This window comes from Lissotriton vulgaris, chromosome 5, assembly GCF_964263255.1.
Source record: "Lissotriton vulgaris chromosome 5, aLisVul1.2, whole genome shotgun sequence".
NCBI classification, from domain to species: domain Eukaryota; kingdom Metazoa; phylum Chordata; class Amphibia; order Caudata; family Salamandridae; genus Lissotriton; species Lissotriton vulgaris.
Genome location: NC_141693.1, coordinates 472,732,601 through 472,753,779, shown reverse-complemented (window position 1 = coordinate 472,753,779; position 21,179 = coordinate 472,732,601). Strand labels below are relative to the sequence as shown.

At 48.4% G+C, this 21,179-nt stretch overlaps 1 protein-coding gene across 3 annotated transcripts in view; it reads right to left on the bottom strand.

Moving 5' to 3' along the window:
• Positions 1-21,179, bottom strand: part of CROCC (ciliary rootlet coiled-coil, rootletin) — a 463,946-nt gene that overhangs the window by 216,694 nt on the left and 226,073 nt on the right. For all 3 annotated transcript variants that reach the window (XM_086921919.1, XM_086921920.1, XM_086921921.1), the window contains 2 exons: positions 16,086-16,316; positions 386-579 (listed from right to left, as the gene is read on the bottom strand). In XM_086921919.1, the coding sequence (XP_086778045.1) occupies positions 386-579; positions 16,086-16,316 (425 nt within the window). The remainder of the gene's footprint in view (positions 1-385; positions 580-16,085; positions 16,317-21,179) is intronic.

Sequence of the window (21,179 nt, the reverse complement as noted above, 5' to 3'; positions counted from 1 at the left end):
TATTATCCCTCTCTCTGTATCTGAAGCATTCTGTCTGTACTCTAACACACAAAAGGTGTTGGGAGGGTACTTGAAAATAGTCTAACCACTGGAAATCATTCGGGGTAGCATTCCAATCCATTGTTTTTCACCCACACTGTGCCACAGGATCCAATCTATACTTCACCGACAAGTCTTAAGACAACTAAAACCTGTCTCGGGTTGCTTGTGTTCCCTTCTGGAGGAGGCCTGGTAGTTTGCATGCATGATTTCCATGAAAAAGAAGGGTCAGTATGGATGTACATTAAGCGCACACCTGACTAGAGTGTACAGCTATACCCCACTGTCTCCCATTAACCTATGGCGAGCTATCAGCCTTTAAGCATGTCAATTATTTTTGATGTACCTGAGTCCAGCGATCTCCTCTGCTAGCGCTCTGTTTTCACGCTCAGATGCCGTCAGCTGCACAACAAGGCTTGCCTTGTCCTTCATCAGTCCCTCCCTTTCTTTGGACCCACGCAACATTGCCTCACTGTGGCGCTCCACATCACGCCGTGCCTGGATCAAGTCCTCATTTAGGTTATTCCTCTGCCGAGACAGCTGAGAGAGAAGACAGATTACATTTACCAGATTTAAATGGCCCTTCCATGATAACCTGTTGGCAACTTCAGTTTGAAAAAGTTTCACAAACCCACCATGAAATCTACATTTACAGTCAGATAGATAACAACTTTTCTAAGAAGCTAGTTCACTTATCAGAAATGTCAGAGACAGTAACCCGCATGTTACTCCGGTTCCTTTACTGGTACTGTTGCTATCGTACAATTTACTTAACTTTGGTAACGCCTTATCTGATAGAGACATGATTAAGCCGCAGATTCCTTATCTATCTTTGAACTTCCCAGGTGTCAGACTGTATCCAGAAGATTTTTTTGAGCAGTACCCCTGTGCGCCAGTAGGTGGTGTTGGTCTAATCTGCACGACGTAGTAGGTGTTGTCTCCGTCATCATGACATCTGCACCATCTATATAGGCGCAACCTCAGCGCATTGATGTCAGTACTTTTCACGACTTTCCACGCCAGAAGCGCGGAGCCATGAAGTTGAATGAAAATGGTGTGTTTAAACAACTAAGGTCCTGAAGGGGAAAGCCCTGACATTAAGAACTGGTCCGCAGCGCGGGGAAAATGGGTGGGTTGGTAAGGAATCTGCGGCTAGATTTTGTCTCTACTAGATAAGGCAAGACCGATGGGAAGCAACTGGTCTATCTGGTAGAGATATCTAGCTGCAGATTCCTTACCTTTGTACAGGTACCCAAACAATACCATCCCCGGAGGAGGGACTGCGGAAAAGTTTAAACTAGAAATGCCTGTAGGACTGAATGGCCAGAGGCCTTCCCTAGAGACCTGTTTGTCCAGGCAATAATCCTTGGCAAACATGTGCAGTGATGCCCATGTAGCCGCCTGGCAGATATTGAGGACCAGGGACACCACACTGGAGAGCCGTGGTGCCTGCCTTAGTTCTGGTAGAAGGAGCTCTGAGGCCTTCGGGAGGCTGTTTCTTTGCCAGAGCGTAAAGATCTTAATGCAGAGGAAACCCAGAGGATAATCCATCCCTTCTTTTCTCCAATGTAACCCACAAAGAGTTGGCCATCCACCCGAAACTCTTTAGTGTGGTTAAGGTAGAACGATAACACTCTGTTTGGGTCCAGACGGTGGAGATGTTCTTCTTCCCGAGAAGGATGCCAAGGAGCATAGAAGGTGGGCAAGGTGACAGACTGCCCTAGGTGGAAAGGTGTCACCGCTTTAGGCAAAAAAAAAAACTAGTGCAGAGCACTACCTTGTCTGGGAAGATGGTCAGGAGACTGATAAGAGAGTGCTTGTAAATCGCTTACCCTTCTGGCAGAATTTATTGCCAGTAAAAAGGCTGTCTTGATGGTGAACAGCCGGAGGGGGCAATTGTGCAGTAGCTCAAAAGGTGTACACATTAGATAAATGAAGACCAAGTTAAGATCCCACTGGGGCATGATAAAAGGTGAGAGCGGAACAAATGCGTAAACCCCTTCAGAAATCTATTGACGGTAGGTCTGGCAACTGTAGAGAGGCAGAAAGGCCCAGAAGGTAACCCTTTAGAGTGCCCAGAGCAGAGCCCTGCTGGGGAAGAGATAGGATGTAAAGGAAGATTTCAGAAAGGGAGGCAGACATAGGGTCAATAGACCGTTCTGTGCAATTTTCACATAATGTTTGCCATCTGCAGGCGTATATCGACTTAGAGGACGGATGCCTGGCTGCCAGAATAACTTTGTATACTTCGGGAGGAAGGTCAAATGCTATCAACTGCCGCCACTCAATCTCCATGCAAAGAGGCGAAGGGTTGACAGGTTCGCGTGGAGGACCCTCTCTTGGTGCTGCGACAGACGATCCTCCCGAAGGGGCAGCCTGATTGGAGAACCGATGCTTGGGATACCAAGCTCTCCATGCCCAGTCCAGAGCTACAAAAATAACTTGGGCCCGGTTGCTCACGATCTTCTTAAGCACTCTGAACAGGAGTGGTATGGGTGGAAAGGCGTATAGGAGGCCTGAGCTCCACTTGAGACGAAAAGTGTTGCTGAGAGAGAGCCGTCTTGGAAACTCCAACAAGCAAAACTGCTAAAATTGTGCATTTTCTTCGGAGGCAAACTAATCTAACTAAGGCTCTCCCCACCACTGAAAGAGTCCTCGCGCCACATCCGGATGGACACGCCATTTGTGATCCGTTAGGCACCGACAGCAGAGTTCATCTGCCCTGGAGTTCGGGGAACAGGCCAGGTGTTGAACCATCAGGGATATGCCCTGGTGGTCCAGCCAAGTCCAGAAACGCAGGACCTCCAGACAGAAGGTCCAAACCCCTACCCTGCCTTGCTTGTTGCAGTACCATATTGCAGTGGTATTGTCCGTGAACACCTGAACATCCTTCCCTTGAGCGATGGTAAGAAGGCTTTTAGTGGCAATCAGATCACACAAAGCTCCAACAGGATGATGTGGAGCCAAGCTTCCACCAGAGACCAGAGTCCTCAGATGGCCGCCCCATCCCAGAAGTGACGCATTTGTCACTACTGTGAAATATGGATGGGGAAGCAAGAGGGGTCTGCCTGTGACCCATTCACGGTTTGTCAGCCACCACTACAGAACTTGCACAGTTCCCTCCGAGATCTGGACCAGGTCAGTGAGATTCCCCCTATGCAGCACCCATTGGAACTTCAGGTGCGACTGAAGAGCCCACATGTGCCATCTGGCATGATTCACTAGCAGGATGCATGAGGCCGTGAGGTCAGCAGCCTCAGAATCAGTCTCACTGTAATCCAGGATAGAGGCTGAAACATATGTATCATAGCCTGAATATCCTTGAGTAGCTGTTCGAGAGGATAGACCCAAAACTGCACCATGTCCAGAACAACTCAGATGAAAGCAAGCGCCTTTGAAGGAGTCAGGTATGACTTCAGCACATAGATAGTGGACTCAGCGAATGCAGGAGGTTCGCCAAGTCTGGAGGTGGGCCCGCCTTCAACATCCAGACGTCGTGATTTGGCCATCACTTTGTTGAAAACCTAAGGGTCAATGGTGAGGCCAAAGGGGAGCATGGTAAATTGAAAGTGCTCATGGACCACCATAAACCCCAGGTAGCGGCGATGGGGAGGCTGGCTCGGAATATGGAAATAAACGTCCTGCAAGGCCAGCGCTCCCATCCAGTCTTCCGGGGCCAGGGCAGACAGAATCTAAGCAAGAGTGAGCATCTTGAACTTCCCTTTCCTGCTGAAGTAGTTAAGGGCTCTGAGGTTTAGGATAGGATGATGGCCTCGGTTCTTTTTGGGGACCAGAAAGTAGCGGGAATAGCAACCACAGCCTATTTCTGGCACCAGAACCCTCACTATGGTTCCCTTGGCCAAGACAGTTGTGATTTCCACTATGTAAAGCAAGGTGATCCTCCGTCAACTGAACGTATGTGGATGGCACGGAGGAAGGGGTAGTCTTGAAGGGGAGGGAGTAGCCCCTTCGAACTATCAGTAGAACTCACCTGTCAGAGGTGATATACCACAATAGTGGAGGTGATGGCGTATCCTGCCACCAACTGGACGCCCATGTTCAGGGAGGATCGGACTAGGAGGAATTGGAGGTGGAGGAGGGAGGGGGTTAGTAGCCTGACCTGCGCCCACGGCTGTGCAGAGGTTGTATAAAAGTGCCCCTTTTTGCATGGTTACTCCCCACTTTTACCCTGTCACATGATGCACTTGAACTTGGTGTGCCCTGCCAATTAGGTTCCCAGGGCCTGTACTCTTTCCCAAAGCTGTACCTTTATACCCACAATTGGCACATCTCTGGTCACATGTAAGCTCCCTTGTAAAAGGTACCACAGGTACCAAGGGCACCGTGGCCAGGGAAAGCCTCTAAGGGGTACAGCACCTACTGTGCCACCCTTGGAGGCCCTGTACCATAGCACCCACACAGGCTGCGTGTTTTGGTGCAGAGAAAAGGGAAGGGTCAACATGGCACACATCCCTGTGTGCAGTGCCCGCAAACCACTGCCTGTGGACTAGGTAAGTCAGCCCTCTACCAGGGTGCACTAGTCCTCAGGTGAGGATACAGTGGCATGAGCCCTGTACCCCTACAGTGTCTAAGTCCATTATTAGACATTTTAAGTGTAGTAAAGCAATAAGGAGTATTTGGTCTGGGAATTTGTCATTACGAACTCCACAGCTCCACCATGGCTTTACTAAAACCTGGAAAGTTTGGAAGCAAACTTCTCAGCACACTAAACCCACACTGAAGCCAGTGTGGGATTTAATATAAAAAGCCCTCAGAGGGCATCTTAGAGATGCCCCCTAAAAACAACCAGCCCTGGTGTGGTTCCTGAATGGCTGACTGCCATTTGCCACCACACAAACAGGTTTCTGGACCCCTGGGTAGAGGGCCTCCTCCCAGGTTGGGCTGGATCCATGAAGGGGAAGCATCAAAGACCTGCCGCTTTTGTATGCTGTCCCTGCTTTTTGCTGCCTCTGGCAAATAGCTCCCACCAGGTCTGACCCCCACTTTGATCGGAAGAATCGGCGAGAAAACCAAGTTAGGAGGAGAGGTGTGCCCACCTTTGCCAACCACCCCCCTCAGGTGGGGGAGGCAAGGTGAAGAACACATCTCAGTCCCCTCCATCTTGAAGATGAGGGGACCCAGCCAATTAGGGATAGGCTCATACCTCCCACCCACTGGAGAGTGGCATAATAGGGGGTATACCCATCCCAAGGGAGGGACCCAATGCACCCTATCTGCATACCTCTTTAACGTCCTTAAATGTAGTATTTAGGGGCAGCCCTGAACCTTGCAGCAGATTTGTTCAACAAAGACTCCAAGATCAGAACCCGGATCCAGGCAGCTACGGGGTTCTGCACCGCTCCGCACCAGACGACCACGGCCCGAGTTCGAATCGCCCAACACCACGAGGAGGTCTCCTCAGGAATCCTGACCTGGGATCTGGTGATCCCCGACCTCTCTCAAGCTTCAAGCATCTGCCAGCAGCCTCAACCTGAAGGATACCCCCGACCGCAATCCGAGCTGGTAAGAAGAACCTGACGCCAAAAGACACCCCTGCACCCGACACCCCTCGGCTTCGGTGGCCCAACCAACAGTGTCCAGGCATCCTCCGAGAACCCAAATTACCACTCCAGCCAGTAGTCACCTCAGGAACCTCCTTGCCCGAGCCTGCAGCCTTTTTTCCGAACTGGAGATCTCCACTAAATATTCACCGGGTTCCCGACGTTGCCTTGGCACTCTGCACCTGGCAGCCCCTCTGCCACTGGTGTTGCAGCTCCGATGCGGATTGTTGGCCCCTGCAGTGCTGATCCCAACCCCTGGAGCTTTGCTCCCACAGCCAAGTGGCCTTCACGCAAGCAGTCCCTGACCGAAGGCCTTTAGCCCCACTGACCAATATTGGGCTCCTGAATTCTGTACACGACTGCCCCAGTGCCGCTGGCGGTGCAACTTGAGTGCCTAACTGGACCTTGGGGAACCTTACTACTAACCCCCAAAACGCCTACTCGTAAGTCATTTACTTACCTAAGAAAAGTTAGCACTCTTTTTCCCATAAGAACCAATGTTATGAGTTTTTTTTCCTCAAAAATGTATGTTGACCTGTTGTTTTGTATGAAAAAAAGTAACTATGCTACAACTTAAGAATTGTCGTACTTACCTGTAAGTGACAACCTCCAGTGTATCATATATCTCCGCATATCACCGCAATCACTGCAAGTACCTAAAGTGAGTGAAAAGTAATCCAAGAGTGATCAAAAGTAATCTTACTGTATTTTGAACTGTTTTAAAAGTAATACACAGCTGCAATTGATTCCAATACAATCCACAATTGCATTTCTGTGAACAGCTTTGCATTTGAAAATACTTCTAAATTGCCTGTGGTTCTACAAATAAAATCTAAGTATTCTTTTTTATACTGGATTCAGTCTCTGATTGTGTGCCATCAGCCTTAATTAAGGGAATACAATAAATGCTTAACACACCATCTTGATAAGCATAACTGCTCGCCCCCATGACCATGAAGAGAGCTGTTAGTATTTGTCTAATTTAGCCTCTGCTATACCTCTGGGGACTTCCTGGACTCTGTGCACACTATCTCGTACAGTATATACAGAGCCAGTTTCCTACAAAGGTTGGTGAACTTGTGCGATACTCTGGCCAGGATACAGCTGGCGCGGCTGTAAGCCCCCACTGTAGCCATGAAAGGGCCAAAAGGCAGATGAAGGACGAGATGACACAGAGAGGCCCAAGGAATAGGCCATAGCCTGTGATTCCATGAAACGATCTAGTGCAGTGTCTGCCCTATCTCTGAAGGGGAAACATCCTTTACAACAGAACTTTTACCACACAGTGCTTTTACATCGCAACTTTTACAATGCAAACCATTACAACGCATTGCGCTGGGGGGCGCACTAGGATAGGGAATAGATTTAATTTACTATCCAACACTTTCCCTACTATCCACGGGGAATGGAGTTGGAATAGTAAATTAAACTATTCACTATTGAGCACCCCTCAACACTATGCTTTGTAAAGGCATGCATTGTAAAACTTGCGATGCAAAAGCATGCGATGTAAAAGCATGCGTTGTGATGTCATACATCCCTCTGAAGAGACGAGAGTCATCAAAGGGCATATCCAAAAGCATGGCTTGGATATCCCCAGAGAAGCCAGTCATTCTCAGCCAGGGACAGTGAGTCTGTTGTGTCCAGGCCACATTGTATGGTAAACTTTGCTGCATCTCTCCCGTCTGCAACAGCTTGGAAAAGCACAGCTCGGGCCTCCTCCGCGACTTGTGGCAGCTCGTTCGCAACCGTCTCCCATAATGAATGGGAGTAACGGCCCAAGAGGCATGCAGTGTTTACCAACTGCAATGCTAGGCTGGTGGAAGAAAATGTTTTCTTGCCGAAGCTATCCAGCCTTTTATATTACCTATTTGGGGGCGCGGAAGGGAACATGCCACGAGAAGTAGAGGCTTGGACCACCAAGTGTTCGGCGGGTCTGCTGAGATGTGAGGAAAGTTGGGTCGCCTGGTGCAGGGTGATAGTGGGCGATTGTTCTATTCACAGGAGCCCCTGTGCTGGGCTCGGACCAGGTGCCCAAGAGAACATCAGTCAAGGCCTCATTAAATGGCAGCAAGGCTTCTATGGTGGAGATCCTAGGGTGCAGGACCTCCATCAAGACATTGGTCTGGACCGCAACAGTGGGAAGCTGGAGGTCTAAGACCTTTGCAGCCCTAAGTAGCCCCATAACAAAGGAACCTCCCACCTCCATAGCCAGGTTAGGGGGGGGAAAGCATGCCAGGCTCTGGAGTGGTATTCAAGCCACTTCACCAGTTCCTCATATAGTCCATTTCTTCGGAATAAAGCAGGACATCTAAGGAGTCCTGTGTTCCCTCCCAATCTTCCTCCAATCCTAGCCTCTCCAAATACAGCTGAGTTTGCAATATAGAGAACGAGGGCTCTGCCGGTGCAGGCCTCAGTGGACACCCGGACGGCTCCATGTCGTGTAGGATGTGAAATAGGCTGACACAGCCGGTGGGCCCCGGCAGCGTTGGTAGTCTTGGCGTCGGAGGCAGCGTTGGGAAAGGTCGAGGAGGTTCGGCCAGTGCCAGTCGGGAACGGATCCTTGGGCGCAGCGGGCAGAGCAGAACCCAATGGAACTCCTTCTGCGAAGCCCACGTGGCCCAAAGGCATGCCAGCATGGTCATGACGCCCAAATATGGCACAAATGGCGTCATAAAGTTCCTTTAACTGGGTTGGGGTCGCTCCCAGTCCCGGAAAGGTGGCGAAACGCGGAGCTGACCTGGGCACACGCTCTGCAGAATGAAGCCTCGAACGCCAAGACCCCTTTGTCACCTCGGGTGACAGACGAGGTGAACTCGAAGTACGCTTCGACTTCTTATGTATTTTGTGGTGCTCCTTACCTCCTTACCTGACCACTTCAAGGACTTTGAATAGGAGAATGAAGATTGGAGCCCCCGGAGCGTTGCTCAGACCTCCTCTCTTGACCAAGACTGGGAGCTGGAACGAGACCTCCAAGGTGCCTGACGCCAGATTGCAAGAAGCTTTAGGGACTGCTCCCTCAAAGGTTTAGGAGCCATGGCCTGGCAGCCAGAGCACAGCTGTAAATGTGCTCCATGCACCATGGGCACACAATGTGAGGATCCGTGTTCGACATGGCGCGGTGACGGAGCCGCACGGTTTGAATCCTGAGGTCTTTTTGGAAATTATAAAACCTACACACCAATAAAAAAATGTCGACAAAAAGTCGAAAAAAGTCTGTCAAAACATAATAGGGGATAGCTCTTTTCAATGGATCTGCACTAGTTGGCGCGGAAAGAAAAGAACTGACGTCAGCGCACTGAGGTGGCACCTATATAGACAATGAGGCTGTCACGATGACGGAGACGACGCTTACGACATCACACAAAGTCGATAGACGCCACCGGGGCGCAGGGGTACTGCACAAGAATGATTTCCCAGATCCAATCTGACACCTGGGAAGTTCAATGGTAAGGAATCTGTGGCTAAATGTTAGCGAATGAATTGATTATGTTTGCTGTATCGTCCTTTTTAGGTCTCGCTGGTGTTAGCAGCCCGAAGCACTGCTCCAGCGAAAGACCTATTGTTGTGGGTTTGCCGGGAATGGGGCACAGGGGGTGTTTATGCGCTTCACCTCTGCGATTTCATCTCGAGGACGCGCTTCTGCAGTCGGGCTTGCATCACGTGTGCAGACTCTCCAGGGCGCTGCAGATCTGTTTTTGCGATCGCGCCTAATGACTTCCGTGTCTCGTTTTTTATTTAGGCAATTTGCACGCGCTTGACTCTCCAGGGCGCTGCAGATCTGTTGTTGTGATCGCGCCTAATGACTTCCACGTCTCTAATTATTTTAGGCAAGTGGCACGCGCTTCTGCTGGCCGTGTGCAGACTCTCCTGTGCGCTTCAGTTCAGATGTTGTTAACTAATGTGCTTGGTGATTTGTATTTAACCACGGTGTTAAAAGTCCCAAAGGTATGTTAAAAGCCGCCTTACTGGGACTATGGTTGCTTTTAAATTTCAAAGCATTACCACGTCCCAAACTTCGTAACCCTTCTTGTCGCTGACACCATTACGGTTAAAAGAACGGCTTACAATATATCATTTCTACGATAGCTCTCATGTTATGGAATAATTAAAATCAACAAGTTATGTAAAAAGCCGCCTCCCTGCCGCTTCTGCTGGCCCTGTGCACACTCTCCTGTGCGCTTCCGTTCAGCTGTTGTGAACTAATGTGATTGGTGCTTTTTAGGTCTCCCTGGTGTTAGCAGCGCATAGCGCTGCTCCAGCGAAAGACCTATTGTTGTGGGTTTCCTGGGAATGGCTGAGAGGGGGGTGGTTACGCGCATAACCTCGGCGATTTCACCTCGAGGACGCGCTTCAGCTGGCGGGCTCGCATCACGTGTTCAGACTCTCCTGGGCGCTGCAGCTCTGGTGTTGTGAACGTGCCGAACGTGCCTAATGACCGCGCCTAATGACGCCTAATGACTTCCGTCTATCAGTCTAGCCGTCAATGTGCCCGGACGCCCCCACTCATCGGGTCTCTCATACTCCTCTCGTCCGGTCCCGCGGTAGTGGCGCTGCACGGGATTCGTAGGCGGCTAGCTCCCTTCACAGGAGCGCGGGGTAGGCTCCCGTCTGCTTCCTGTCTGTGCTGGTGGCCCCGCCCTCAAGCAGGCAGTCCCGGGCAGTCCAGCCTGACTTCCTGTGTCTCGCCTGTGCAGAGGGACCGGAAACACTCAATCCAAGAAAGGTACGTTGCTTGTTGTGGTCGGCATTTGCTTGCAGCGTTTCTCAGTAATGTCTACCAACTTTGTTTGATGCGCTCTAAGCTTTCAATTAGCTAGATAAGAATATTTTCATTTTAAAGAGCTGCGAATGTTGCTGTATACAGGGAGGCGTGATAGGCCAAGAATCACACAAGCTGATGAAGTGGGGAGCCGGGATCCCAACATAGGTTTCTTAGCGCCTTGAGACCCTCCAGGTAAGTAGTGCGCTATATAAATGTCTGTGATTGATTGATTGACTCTTCTTCGAGAGAGAGACACACTTTCTGCTTTGCCCCAGCTCACCTCAGTCTGAAGTTCCAACGCTCACTCTGACCTGAATGGCAAATTTATTTACTCTTATGGCCTTAGACAAACGTTACCATTTATAGACTGTTTTAGGAGGAAAAAAGATTGCCTGTGCGAGATCCTGTCTTCCTTGGATCCACCTGTGGGGCAGACTTCACTGCAGGCTCTCTGAGCTGGATGCACCCTGTTTAGTGGGCTCTTTATGTCGGGTGAGACCACCGCCTTTATCCTCTGGGACTCTCTCCCAGCCTCTCATGGCCCTTCCTGTGAGATTCAAGCAGACCTCTTCTCTGAGGTATTGAGCCCCCTCACACCCCATTGGGCCCCTGCATGCGGGCGCAAATCCTTGAAGCACCCACTCTGGGGCTTTGCCTGTGTGGCGCTCAGTCCGATGCCTCATTCTAGGCCCTGCCTGTACAGTGCAGCTCGCCAAGATCCCCTTCGGGCTCTTTGCCTGAGGGGAGCCAAACCACTGTCCCTCCATCGAGGACCCCCATGGGGTGCGCATCCACCCTTTCCCATTTGTACTGCAGAGCCAGAGTGCAGAACAACTGGCCCTTCCTCGTGGCCTGGCTTGTGGGGCTTATAGCGAGATTTCTCTGCCTGTAGAAGGCAGGTCTCCATTAACCCCCTTCCTGCTCCCACACCTGCGGAATGCAAGGGGTAATGTCCCTCGGTCCGTACCAGTTCCCGCTCCCTCACACCCTGACACTTTCAGCTTCTGCTCTGCCTTTCCCCTCCGGGTTGAGGGTCCTGCGGGTGGGTGCGCTGCTCGATGGGACTTGGGAGCCCCCTCCCCGCATATGCTCCCAAGTACTGAGTGCTTTAATGCCAATTAGGGGCGGCTGCCACACAGCACCATTGAGCGCCGCCGGCCCCTGAATGCATCTGCCTAGAAATTAACACGAGGCGGGAGTTGGTGAATGGTCAGGAGAGGGGGCTCTCCCGGAGGAAGGGGCAGGGAGCTATGATTTTATGGAGCGCTCAGAGCAGCGCCTTTCAGATTTATGTGCACTTCGGCCACCGCAAGATCTGAGGAATCCCTTCGAGGGGGCTTCAGAGGGACTTTTGCAACCTTCTCAAAGCGGGCTGGGGCTGATCTCTGGAGGGGCTTGGCATCAATAGTAATGTTTCCAAATTACCATCATGACTCTGGGCAATAGCTTGCTTAATCTTCCCGACGGCCCCCAGCGCCTAGAGACCCTTACGGGTGATTGTGCCGCTTTACAAATGTGGATTATCATGTCATATGCTGGGATTCCCATATAATTGTAATTACTAATCAAAGGCCAGCTTAATATCCCACCCGCATTCTGTTAGCCCGCACAGCTGGTCAGGGGGCGTCCTCCGCAGAGGGGTCTGGGCTGCTGCTGCCCTCACACTGCACTACAGCTAGAGCATACTGGCCGGGGTCTGCAGGAAAACGCACAGCTGATACAGCGCCTCTCAAGAGACAACCGCGTGGGAGCTATGCAAATGTTTATAAGTGTGAATGCGGTGGCACTGGTGCCTCTCTGGTGCCTATTAGCCTCGCAAGTCATTGGGGAAAAAACAGTTTTGTGTTTGTAATCATTTTGGTGCATTTAAGACAGAGCTGCACGAAACTTCATCTTAAATGGATGCCCTGCCACGGTCTAAGGTAGCTCTGTGGCACCATGTCTCGCTCCTTTTCTCTGTCCTGCCACAGGCTCTGGTGACTTGAGAAATCCGTGGCTCACAGGGCTCGGGTGGCTTCCTGACACTGTGGAACTGTTCCTTCTATGTTGTCTTAGAGATACCCGTCTCTGTCGGAATCTGGCCTTCCCCTGGCACGGCTAGCATTGGGATGCTGTGGCTCACAGTACTCTGCGCCGCCACAGGCGGGGACTCACTAGAGTCAAATCTGTAGTTGCACAGTTCATTAAAACAAGCATTTGCAATGCAATAGGTCTTGCATTTGCGAGAGTTTGAGCTATTGGCATTGTAAATGGCAATGCCTTTTATTAAAAGCGTTTGAAAACCTGCAAGCTGTGCGTAAACAAGCACTTTGTAATTGTAGTCCTTGCTTATGAGGGAATAGCAGTGGATAAAGGAAGGAGGAATGCATGGGGCAGAGGCCTGGAAGTGGTGTGTGGGGGAGGTGGAAAGAGGGGAGAGGGAGAGGAGGAAAGTGGGAGATCAGGAAGGCAGAGCGAGATAAGGAGCACACAGGAAATGGAGAGCGCAAGCGATCGTCGATCTGAGGAGATGCTTTCTCGTCCGTCTGTTTCCTATTGACAATCTTTCAAATGTTCTTATTATTTAATATTCTCTTTTTTTACTAGTCGAAATTTGTTTTCAAGCCTTTAGATATTAAAAGTTAAAAATTGATACTGTATTATATAAATTGAGCAAAGTAATTGATAATTTCCTGACAGAACCACTTGCTTTATATATCATAATAAGATGTCGAGGCACAGGTAAGTCCTGGTGGGGGAGAACCAAGTACCTGAGCCCAGAGCACATATTCAGATGAGCTTGAACTGGTCAAGGTGCCATCTATGTTGGCATCAGACTGCAGCCTTCATCTGCCTTTTGCCAAGCGAGATGAGATGTATGGCTTGGGCAAGTCTCATCAAGGGCAGGGGAGATACAAATTGGTGCAAAGGGAATGGGTTGGATGCCCCAAAAATCTATCAAGTGCAGAGGATTCAGGCATGGAGACTACAAGTGTGAATCTACAGGCTGGGATCACCAACTGAAACACAAAGTGGAGCATCATTTTGTGCAGTACTCGCACCAACAGACTTTTGAAAGCGGCAGTAGGTCCCAAACATCAGGTGGAAGATGTATGCTTCTTTCATAGTCTTTAGTGCTTCTGTGCATGATGAAGTAATGCTTTAATCAAATTAGTTCTTCCAGGCTACAAAATCATTTGTATAAACAGAGATGGCATATCAAGGATGCAGCATGTCTGTAATTTTACATCTATATGCCTTACTCAGAGTAAATCCTTACAGTTGAAATACCGGTAAGGAGTTTACAAACTGTATCTCCAAATTATACAATACTCAATACGAACTTTACTTATATATATCGTCCACCTAATTCAACCACTGCATATTTGACAATCTATTCTTTCTTTTACTAGAATGTAATGATATGATATTATAGTTCTAAGTGATCTCAACCTTCAAGTTCAGGGAACTGTATGGAAAATGGATAACATCTGTGATAGCCTAACTGTTTTAATTTTGAAATTAACAACTCTTCGCCCTCTCATTTTGCTGGTCATTTGCTAGACTCTATCTTTTCCAATGCTGATAGTCTACAGACAGAGGACCTCTTTTGTTTTCCATGATCGGATCGCTTTGGTATCATGTTTAAATTGGGATTTCCACTTTCCCTAAGCCCTCCAAAATACATACTTCCAAATAAGAAGACATTCTAAGCTGTTAAATTCAGAGATCTTAATGTGACTCTTTCATAATCCTATTTAGCTCTTCCCTAACAAGACTGAAAAGACAAAAGCAGAAGGTCTGCTGCAGTCTTTCTGCACTTGATGCCAGCAGGACTAAAGTTACTTTCAAAGTACATAGCAAGGAACACCATTAGTGAAACCTGTGTTTTTCAAATGACATAACTAAGGCCACGTTGCGAACCAAACCATGTCTGGGGAGATGGAGACTTTCTTGTGATCCCGGGCCAAAACAAAACTATGACCGGAAGAGGGAAGCTCCAATAGTAGCTGCTAAGGCAGCATATGTTCCAAAAGGCATTCTTGGTGCCACTAATCCAAGACAAGAGGTTATACCATCTAATCAGTGAATTGTGGCTTCCCAAAGTAGCCCAACCCTTCATTTCTCACTCAGCCATTGTCTGTGAAGGCTTAGCCTAGTTTTTTCAGGACAAAATAGATAAAATCTGCACTAACATCAATTAACACAATTCCTAACTGGCCTCAGTTAGTCGGACTAATCTTAAAGACCCAAATATGAATTTTTCAGATGTTCAACCCATAGTCGAAATTGAGCTTTTGAAAGCCATCACCAAAAGTCGACACTGGACTCTCCTTTGGACATATGTTCTGCTAAATATACGAAACAGCTTAATCTCCACCAGGTCAAAATCTCTCCATAAATCTTTCTAAATTCTATCTACAACAAATTAACTCAGGAAAAGTTGAAAAGGATAGTTGTGAGACCTTTTGAATGAGAAATCCAACATGGTTCTGAAAGATTTTAAAATCTATTGTCCACTTTGACTTCTCCCTCACATTGGTAAACTTTGAGAGAGATTGGTATACAGCCAACATTTCAGATTCCCACTGGGTTGGTTCTCGCCACAAGAGGAGCACCAAGTTGGTTGTCCTCTATGTGTTTGAAAGCCTGAAGAAGTGCTCAGTTGACAGCTGGTATGATGGATTGTTTGTGTTATCAAACCAATCAGCTGCCATCAACAACATCTGCATTCTATTCTAGTGTCTATATGAAGCGAGGCTGGTGTTATGGGGACAGCGTAGGAATGGCTATGATAGTACAATTCAGAAAGTAGTCAGTTGGTGATCAAGCCATGGATCTCTTTAAAGATTAAAATGACCAATCGTAATGAGGGTCTAAATATCTAATTTTATAACATCAGTATTCTGAAGGGTGAAAAAAAGATAAAGATAATACACTACTGGGGTCCTTCTGACACTAAATGACAGCTCTGATGTTGACAACAATTACAAACCATACAGATCACATAGTGTGGTCTTGTATAATTTTCTGGGTTACTAGAGTACATGAAAATGTCTGACTCATCTACTAATCTCAACTGTACATACAGGATTTGACAGTACATCCCATCTACCCTTCAGGTACTCAAAGTAAGTTACTGCCAGCAAGTTCTGCTGCAGCCTCTTGTGACTCCTGTTCAGGTGGTGCTCAGCCCTCCTGCTGTCAGTCTTTCCCACCACCTGACACCCCCCCTAATTCTTGGCAATAAATTATCTCTGGACAGTTATATAAAGATGCCAGGTGAGTAAAGGACATCCCTGCTCGCAAACTTATGACCCAAGTGAGGAGGGATCTACACGGGCTCCTGGTAAATGAAAAATTTGAATCCAGATTTACAAACCAACAAGAGACTTGTGTTATGAGGAGAAAATGCTATTTGTTCAACCCGTAAAGATCAAAGAAGGGGTGAAGCGGTTCCCACAGAGTAGCTACATTATGGAATAATCTCCCTTTCACACTCCGTGAAGATCTGTTTCGAAAACTCTTAAAAACGCATCTCTTTTAATGAGATGCTAAATATCATGCCTCTGCTTGATAGACTTTTGGGAGCAAAGTACGCTTATAAATATAAATTATGGTGAGACTATGTAAAATGGTCCTGATGTGCCCACTATCACTGAAGGTCTTTGATTCACAGCTCTACTTTGCAAATAGCAGCCAAACCCCAGCACTGAGTCTGCCTCCCCATTCCCCTTTACCTGCCCCAGCTGTTCTTTCAGCTGTGCCCTCTCTTTTTGCATGGAAAGGAGGTCCTGCTGCAGCGTCTCACGACTCTGCTCCACTGCCTGCAGCGAGTGATCCAATCCATGACGCTCTGTGTCGAGGTCCAGTTTCTCCTGCTCCAAGCGCACCAGTTCATCACGGATGCAGGCCTTCTCCTGCTCCACTTCCTGCTTTTGCCCCAGCAGGAACGCCCGCTCCTCTTCCAGCTGCGGAAATACCAAGGACAAGAGAAATGCACACCATGAGATCCTTCTAAAGAAACATATAGCGTTAGTCAAAATGAGATCTGTATCCCGTAGAGATCACCCTTAACCTACAGAGGCTCAAGCTCTTCATATAGACCCCCATTGTCAAAGGAGATAAAATAGTCTTCAGCCTCAAACAGACCTTTGACCCACCGAAATCCCTGCCCAAAAGAGAACCCCCTCCCACAGAGATTATATACGTGACTCCCTGGTGTGCATGCATTTTTTAGGTCCCACAGTAGTGGCACTAATATTGTTAGAAAACAAAATGTGTTGATTTATTGTCGATCAAAGTGGTTTACTAAAGTACCATTTGTTTTTGAATCTGCTTCCCTGATCTATATGTTTTTTCAGTTTCTGCCCACAGTTGTGGCTGACTAACTCACAGTTCAGGAATTTGCTGAATCCCCTGCAGGCTTTCAAAAATCTCTGCATGGGAGTTGACCCAACCGCCATCTCAAGGACAGGGCACTCAAGTTTTCCTTTGGTCCTGAGCAGCAGCAGCCGACTCAGCCCTCAAGTCTAGCCCCTTCGAACCCACTTAGTCAACTCTCTCAACAACAGCTCAATCAGCAAATTCTGAGACAGCGCTGGTAAGAGTTCCAGGTTTGTAACATCCTTCCCTTGACTACTACACTTGTGACTAGGCAAGAAGGAAAACCTTAGAAACCCCCACTTGGTGGGTTTGTTTGTATCTAACTGGTGTGCATTTGGGTACATTTTAGGTTCCAACCCTGTTGCACTACTATGGCTAGAACATTAAAATATGTGGTTCATATGTGTACATCCTAGAGTACCATTTGATTTTTAAATATGGCTATTCTGCTCATGTTCTTCCTCCTTTTTCTTCAGCATGGATAATTTATAAGGCTTTGCTGAGTCACCTGCAGCCCTTCACCTCACGTTGTCTTGGAGCGGATCTGCCTCCTGTCTTCTGATCAGTGCACTCGAGTTTGCCATATGTCCTCTGCACCACAAGCTGAATCAGCCATCTGCTCAAGCCCCCCCCCCCCACTGGTGATTGTACTCGCCAAGTCTATTCCAACTCTCCATCCTGGGCGTGCAGTATGGGCATTGTGGTAAGGGTATCAGAAAGGTTACGGTTGATTCCCTATTTAGCTCTACTAGGGTATGCAATGGGTCCAAGGCCAGATCTCCTTTCCTTTCTTCATTACCAATTATTAACTCCCCATGAAGGTTTACTCAACTCCATCTCAAGTCTCCTGGGGGTTTTGTGGAAGATGTGTCTTCGTGGAGTTACAAATATGTTGTGCTGATGTTTCCAGAAGGGGTCATCTAAAGTTTGACAGAGTGAGTGAACAAGAGTGATCCAACGTGAGGAAGAAAACCCTCTGCGACTCCGATTTTGGGAGTTTTTGTTTTTTTAAATACAATAAACTCTGCAGAGCAGGGCCAAAACAGCTTGGTGCTTGCTTGGAAAAGTGTTCTGCCTTCAGATCAACGGCCACACTAATCATTGTTTGGAATGCAGTGAGATGCCAGCCAAGCAGACCAGGATCTCAAAATATGACAAGCGGTCCTCTGCCAACGGAAGCGAGAGCTCCTGTTGACCTGGCCAGCCCCTCATCAGGGCTTCACTATTCCCCGAGCCTCTTACAGTGGCGGGTGGATTCTACGTAAGCTGCATCTTCCTCAAGTTGCACCCACATAATTCCTCTGTGATTCCATAGTTACCTCCAGGTGAGTTTTAAAGCTGATCTTTCATAGTCTTCTAAATCTCTTGGTGGTTCTGGAAGCTGCATTTTGCTGGGTTAGCCCCTACCTCACCCCTGAATGACTACATAGTCTCCACAATCTCCTGATGGGTTTATGGAAATGGTGTATTCCATTGCCTCTCCACTCTCCCTGTGGCTATGGAAGCTGTGCCTTCCATATTCTCCTAATCTCCTGGTGTTTCTTTAGAAGCAGCATCTCTCTGGGGTTGCATCTACATTGCTCCTGGGTGACTCCATAGTCTTCTATATCTCCTGGCTGTTACTAGAAGCCATCTCTTCCTTGGGTTGCACCTACGTGCCTCTTAGCTGACTTCATAATCTATTAAATAGTGTTTTTTGGAAACTGTGTCTTTCTAGGGTTGCACCTACATAATGTCTGACTTCCTTCTCATGACAAATATCTCTGAGCCAATCTAGATGAAAGCTATGTATCTCATCTCAGAGATGCCTTTTCCTCAGACACTTCACTGAAAGACTTTTCCTGTTCACACTAACACTTCGCTCACCTCTTTCTCCACCTTCCTAATTTTATCTTCCGTCCATTCACAAAAGACACCATGACTAACTACTTCGGCCTCTGTGTCTCCTCCTAGCCAAAGTCACATAATCGCCCTCTACTCTTTCCTTCAAGCTAACCACAGTCCACCCATCTTGACCACTCCCTTTCCTCCCTGATATCATCCACCACCTTTTGAAGGTAACTCTCTCTTTCACACGGTGCCCACCTGCTTACTTCCCTCATCTAAACTATTGAAACACTGTAAGATCATTTCTACTCTCCTAATAATACAACCTTACGATCTTCGCAAACAGCTTTGCACCTTGCTCTCTGCACCTCTGCCTCTCCTCAGTACCCCTATCTCTCCTCTATTGACTCCTCTCCAAGTCTCACCCTCTAATTACCCATCTTCTTCCTCCTAAATCCTTCTCTCCTGCCCACCTCTCAGACTAACACCCTCCATGCCCTCCCTAACGCAGCTTGTACTATTCAATCTCCTTCCCACCTCTTGGCCTCCAACATTACTTTGCTATCTTCGCCATCTCTTTCATCTGAACGAATGCATCACTCTTCTCCCATCTCCTAGCCCCCATTCAGCCACTAACACCCTTCCATAGCCACAAACAGTCCTGTCCTGAATCCTCCTCACACCTCAATCTAAAACACCTTTTGGTTACTCCCTAGACTTACCCCTACAACTTCTTTCCTACCTTCTCTTTCCCTTCTCCTCCATCACTTTCTCTCCCTCCCTATTCCTCTATCGACTTCTCTCCCTCCCTCACTCTCTCTCACCTTTTCTTCCTCCTTTATCATCTTCCCTCACCTTCCCACGTCAACTCTTCTGATCGCTATTTCTAAACCAACTCAGATCATCTTTCACCTTAATAACATCCCAACTACATATACCTCCTATTTTACCCATTAAGTGATTACGAGCCTTCTACACATCATCTGAGGTCCTCCTAACCAGCATAATGCCCAGATCTTGCATAACATCCAATGCTGCCTTTCGGGCACTGACTCTTGTCTAAGGCTCTTATCCTCCACCCCACCCGACAGCCAACATGTGCACTCACTACAGACATGCAACATAAAAGAAAGGTAACACTGTGCCACATCACCTCTCCCTCCTTCTCACCTTTACTGCTTCTAGTGCCCAAATCACGACAGGCTATGCTCACTGCACCTGGTAACCCACCTCCTATCTCCGCAAAGGTTAACAAACACCTCCCACCTTGTCTACATCCACTAACAGTGAAGTCTGTAATCTACTGCTTTGAGGAAGATCGTTTTTCCACCCCTCTTCCTCAAGTTCATCGTCTCTCTCTGCTAGCTTCAATCTCTCCCCCGACCTAGCCAAACCCCTTCTCTTCCCCCACCAGTTACACCCTCTGCTAATGCCTTTTCCTATTCACCATCAGCATCCTTTCACATACCCTCTCATTTGAGCTGCTTTCTTACCTACCCATGCTAAATAAGAGAACCGGCAAAATATTTTCAATCCAATAAGAAATTCAAAACCAGATGTACTAATCATAACTGAAATTTGCCTGGAGACAACACCTTAACAATAAGCGTCCTACGAGGCCACTGCGCCAAGATATTAAAACCATGAATGTAACTGTCGGGAAAAGGCAGTGGAGTTTTATAGATGACAGTCAAAAAATCACTTCAAATCGCCAACTTTGAAGACATACTCTTGACAGACTGTAAATTCCTGCAGGTCCTCTGCACACTGTGCTATTTTTAGGTCGAGCAGACCTAACCCTCAATGCGTGAGCATTGATGGTGTCTGCTCCAGACCTAATGTTACCCGTATTTGGGAATGTGGACAGCAGCCAGACGCGCGCCTGTTCATTGTCAGATTTCACCTCGGGAGCGCGCTGCTTGCTGTGTGTGCAGTGTCAGTTTCGCTTTTCATTAGTTTCGTTTTCCCCGAGGCTGGCTTTGAATGAACACGCCTGCTGTGACCATTATCTGTAAATCTGGCTTGTGAATAACATGCTCGCTGTTAGCATTATTTCCAAAGCAGGCTTTAAATTATTATTTGCAAACTGCCTTGTAATGAACATGCTCATTATTTATGAAGCTGGCTTTTCATTATTTTTTGGCGCCATGGTTTTCTGCTGAGCACTATACACGTAATATTATGTTTTTAAACGCTCCTATCCCTTTAAAAACACATAGTCCTGCACTCACAGCGCCCTGTGCTCTACATCGCCCCGCAGCGCCCTGCACTCTACAGCGCCCTGCACTCGACAGCGCCCCGCAGCGCCCTGCACTCTACAGCGCCCCAGACTCGACAGCGCCCGCAGCGCCCTGCACTCTAAAGCGCCACGCACTCTACAGCGCACCGCAGCGCCCCGCACTCTACAGCGCCCCGCACTCTACAGCGCCCCGCGCTCTCAGCGCCCCGCAGCGCCCGCACTCTACAGCGCCCCGCACTCTACAGCGCCCCGCAGTGCCCTGCACTCTACAGTGCCCGCGCTCTCAGCACCCCACGCTCGGCAGCGCCCTGCAGCGCCCCGCACTCTACAGCGCCCCGCAGTGCCCCGCACTCTACAGCGCACCGCACTCTACAGCGCACCG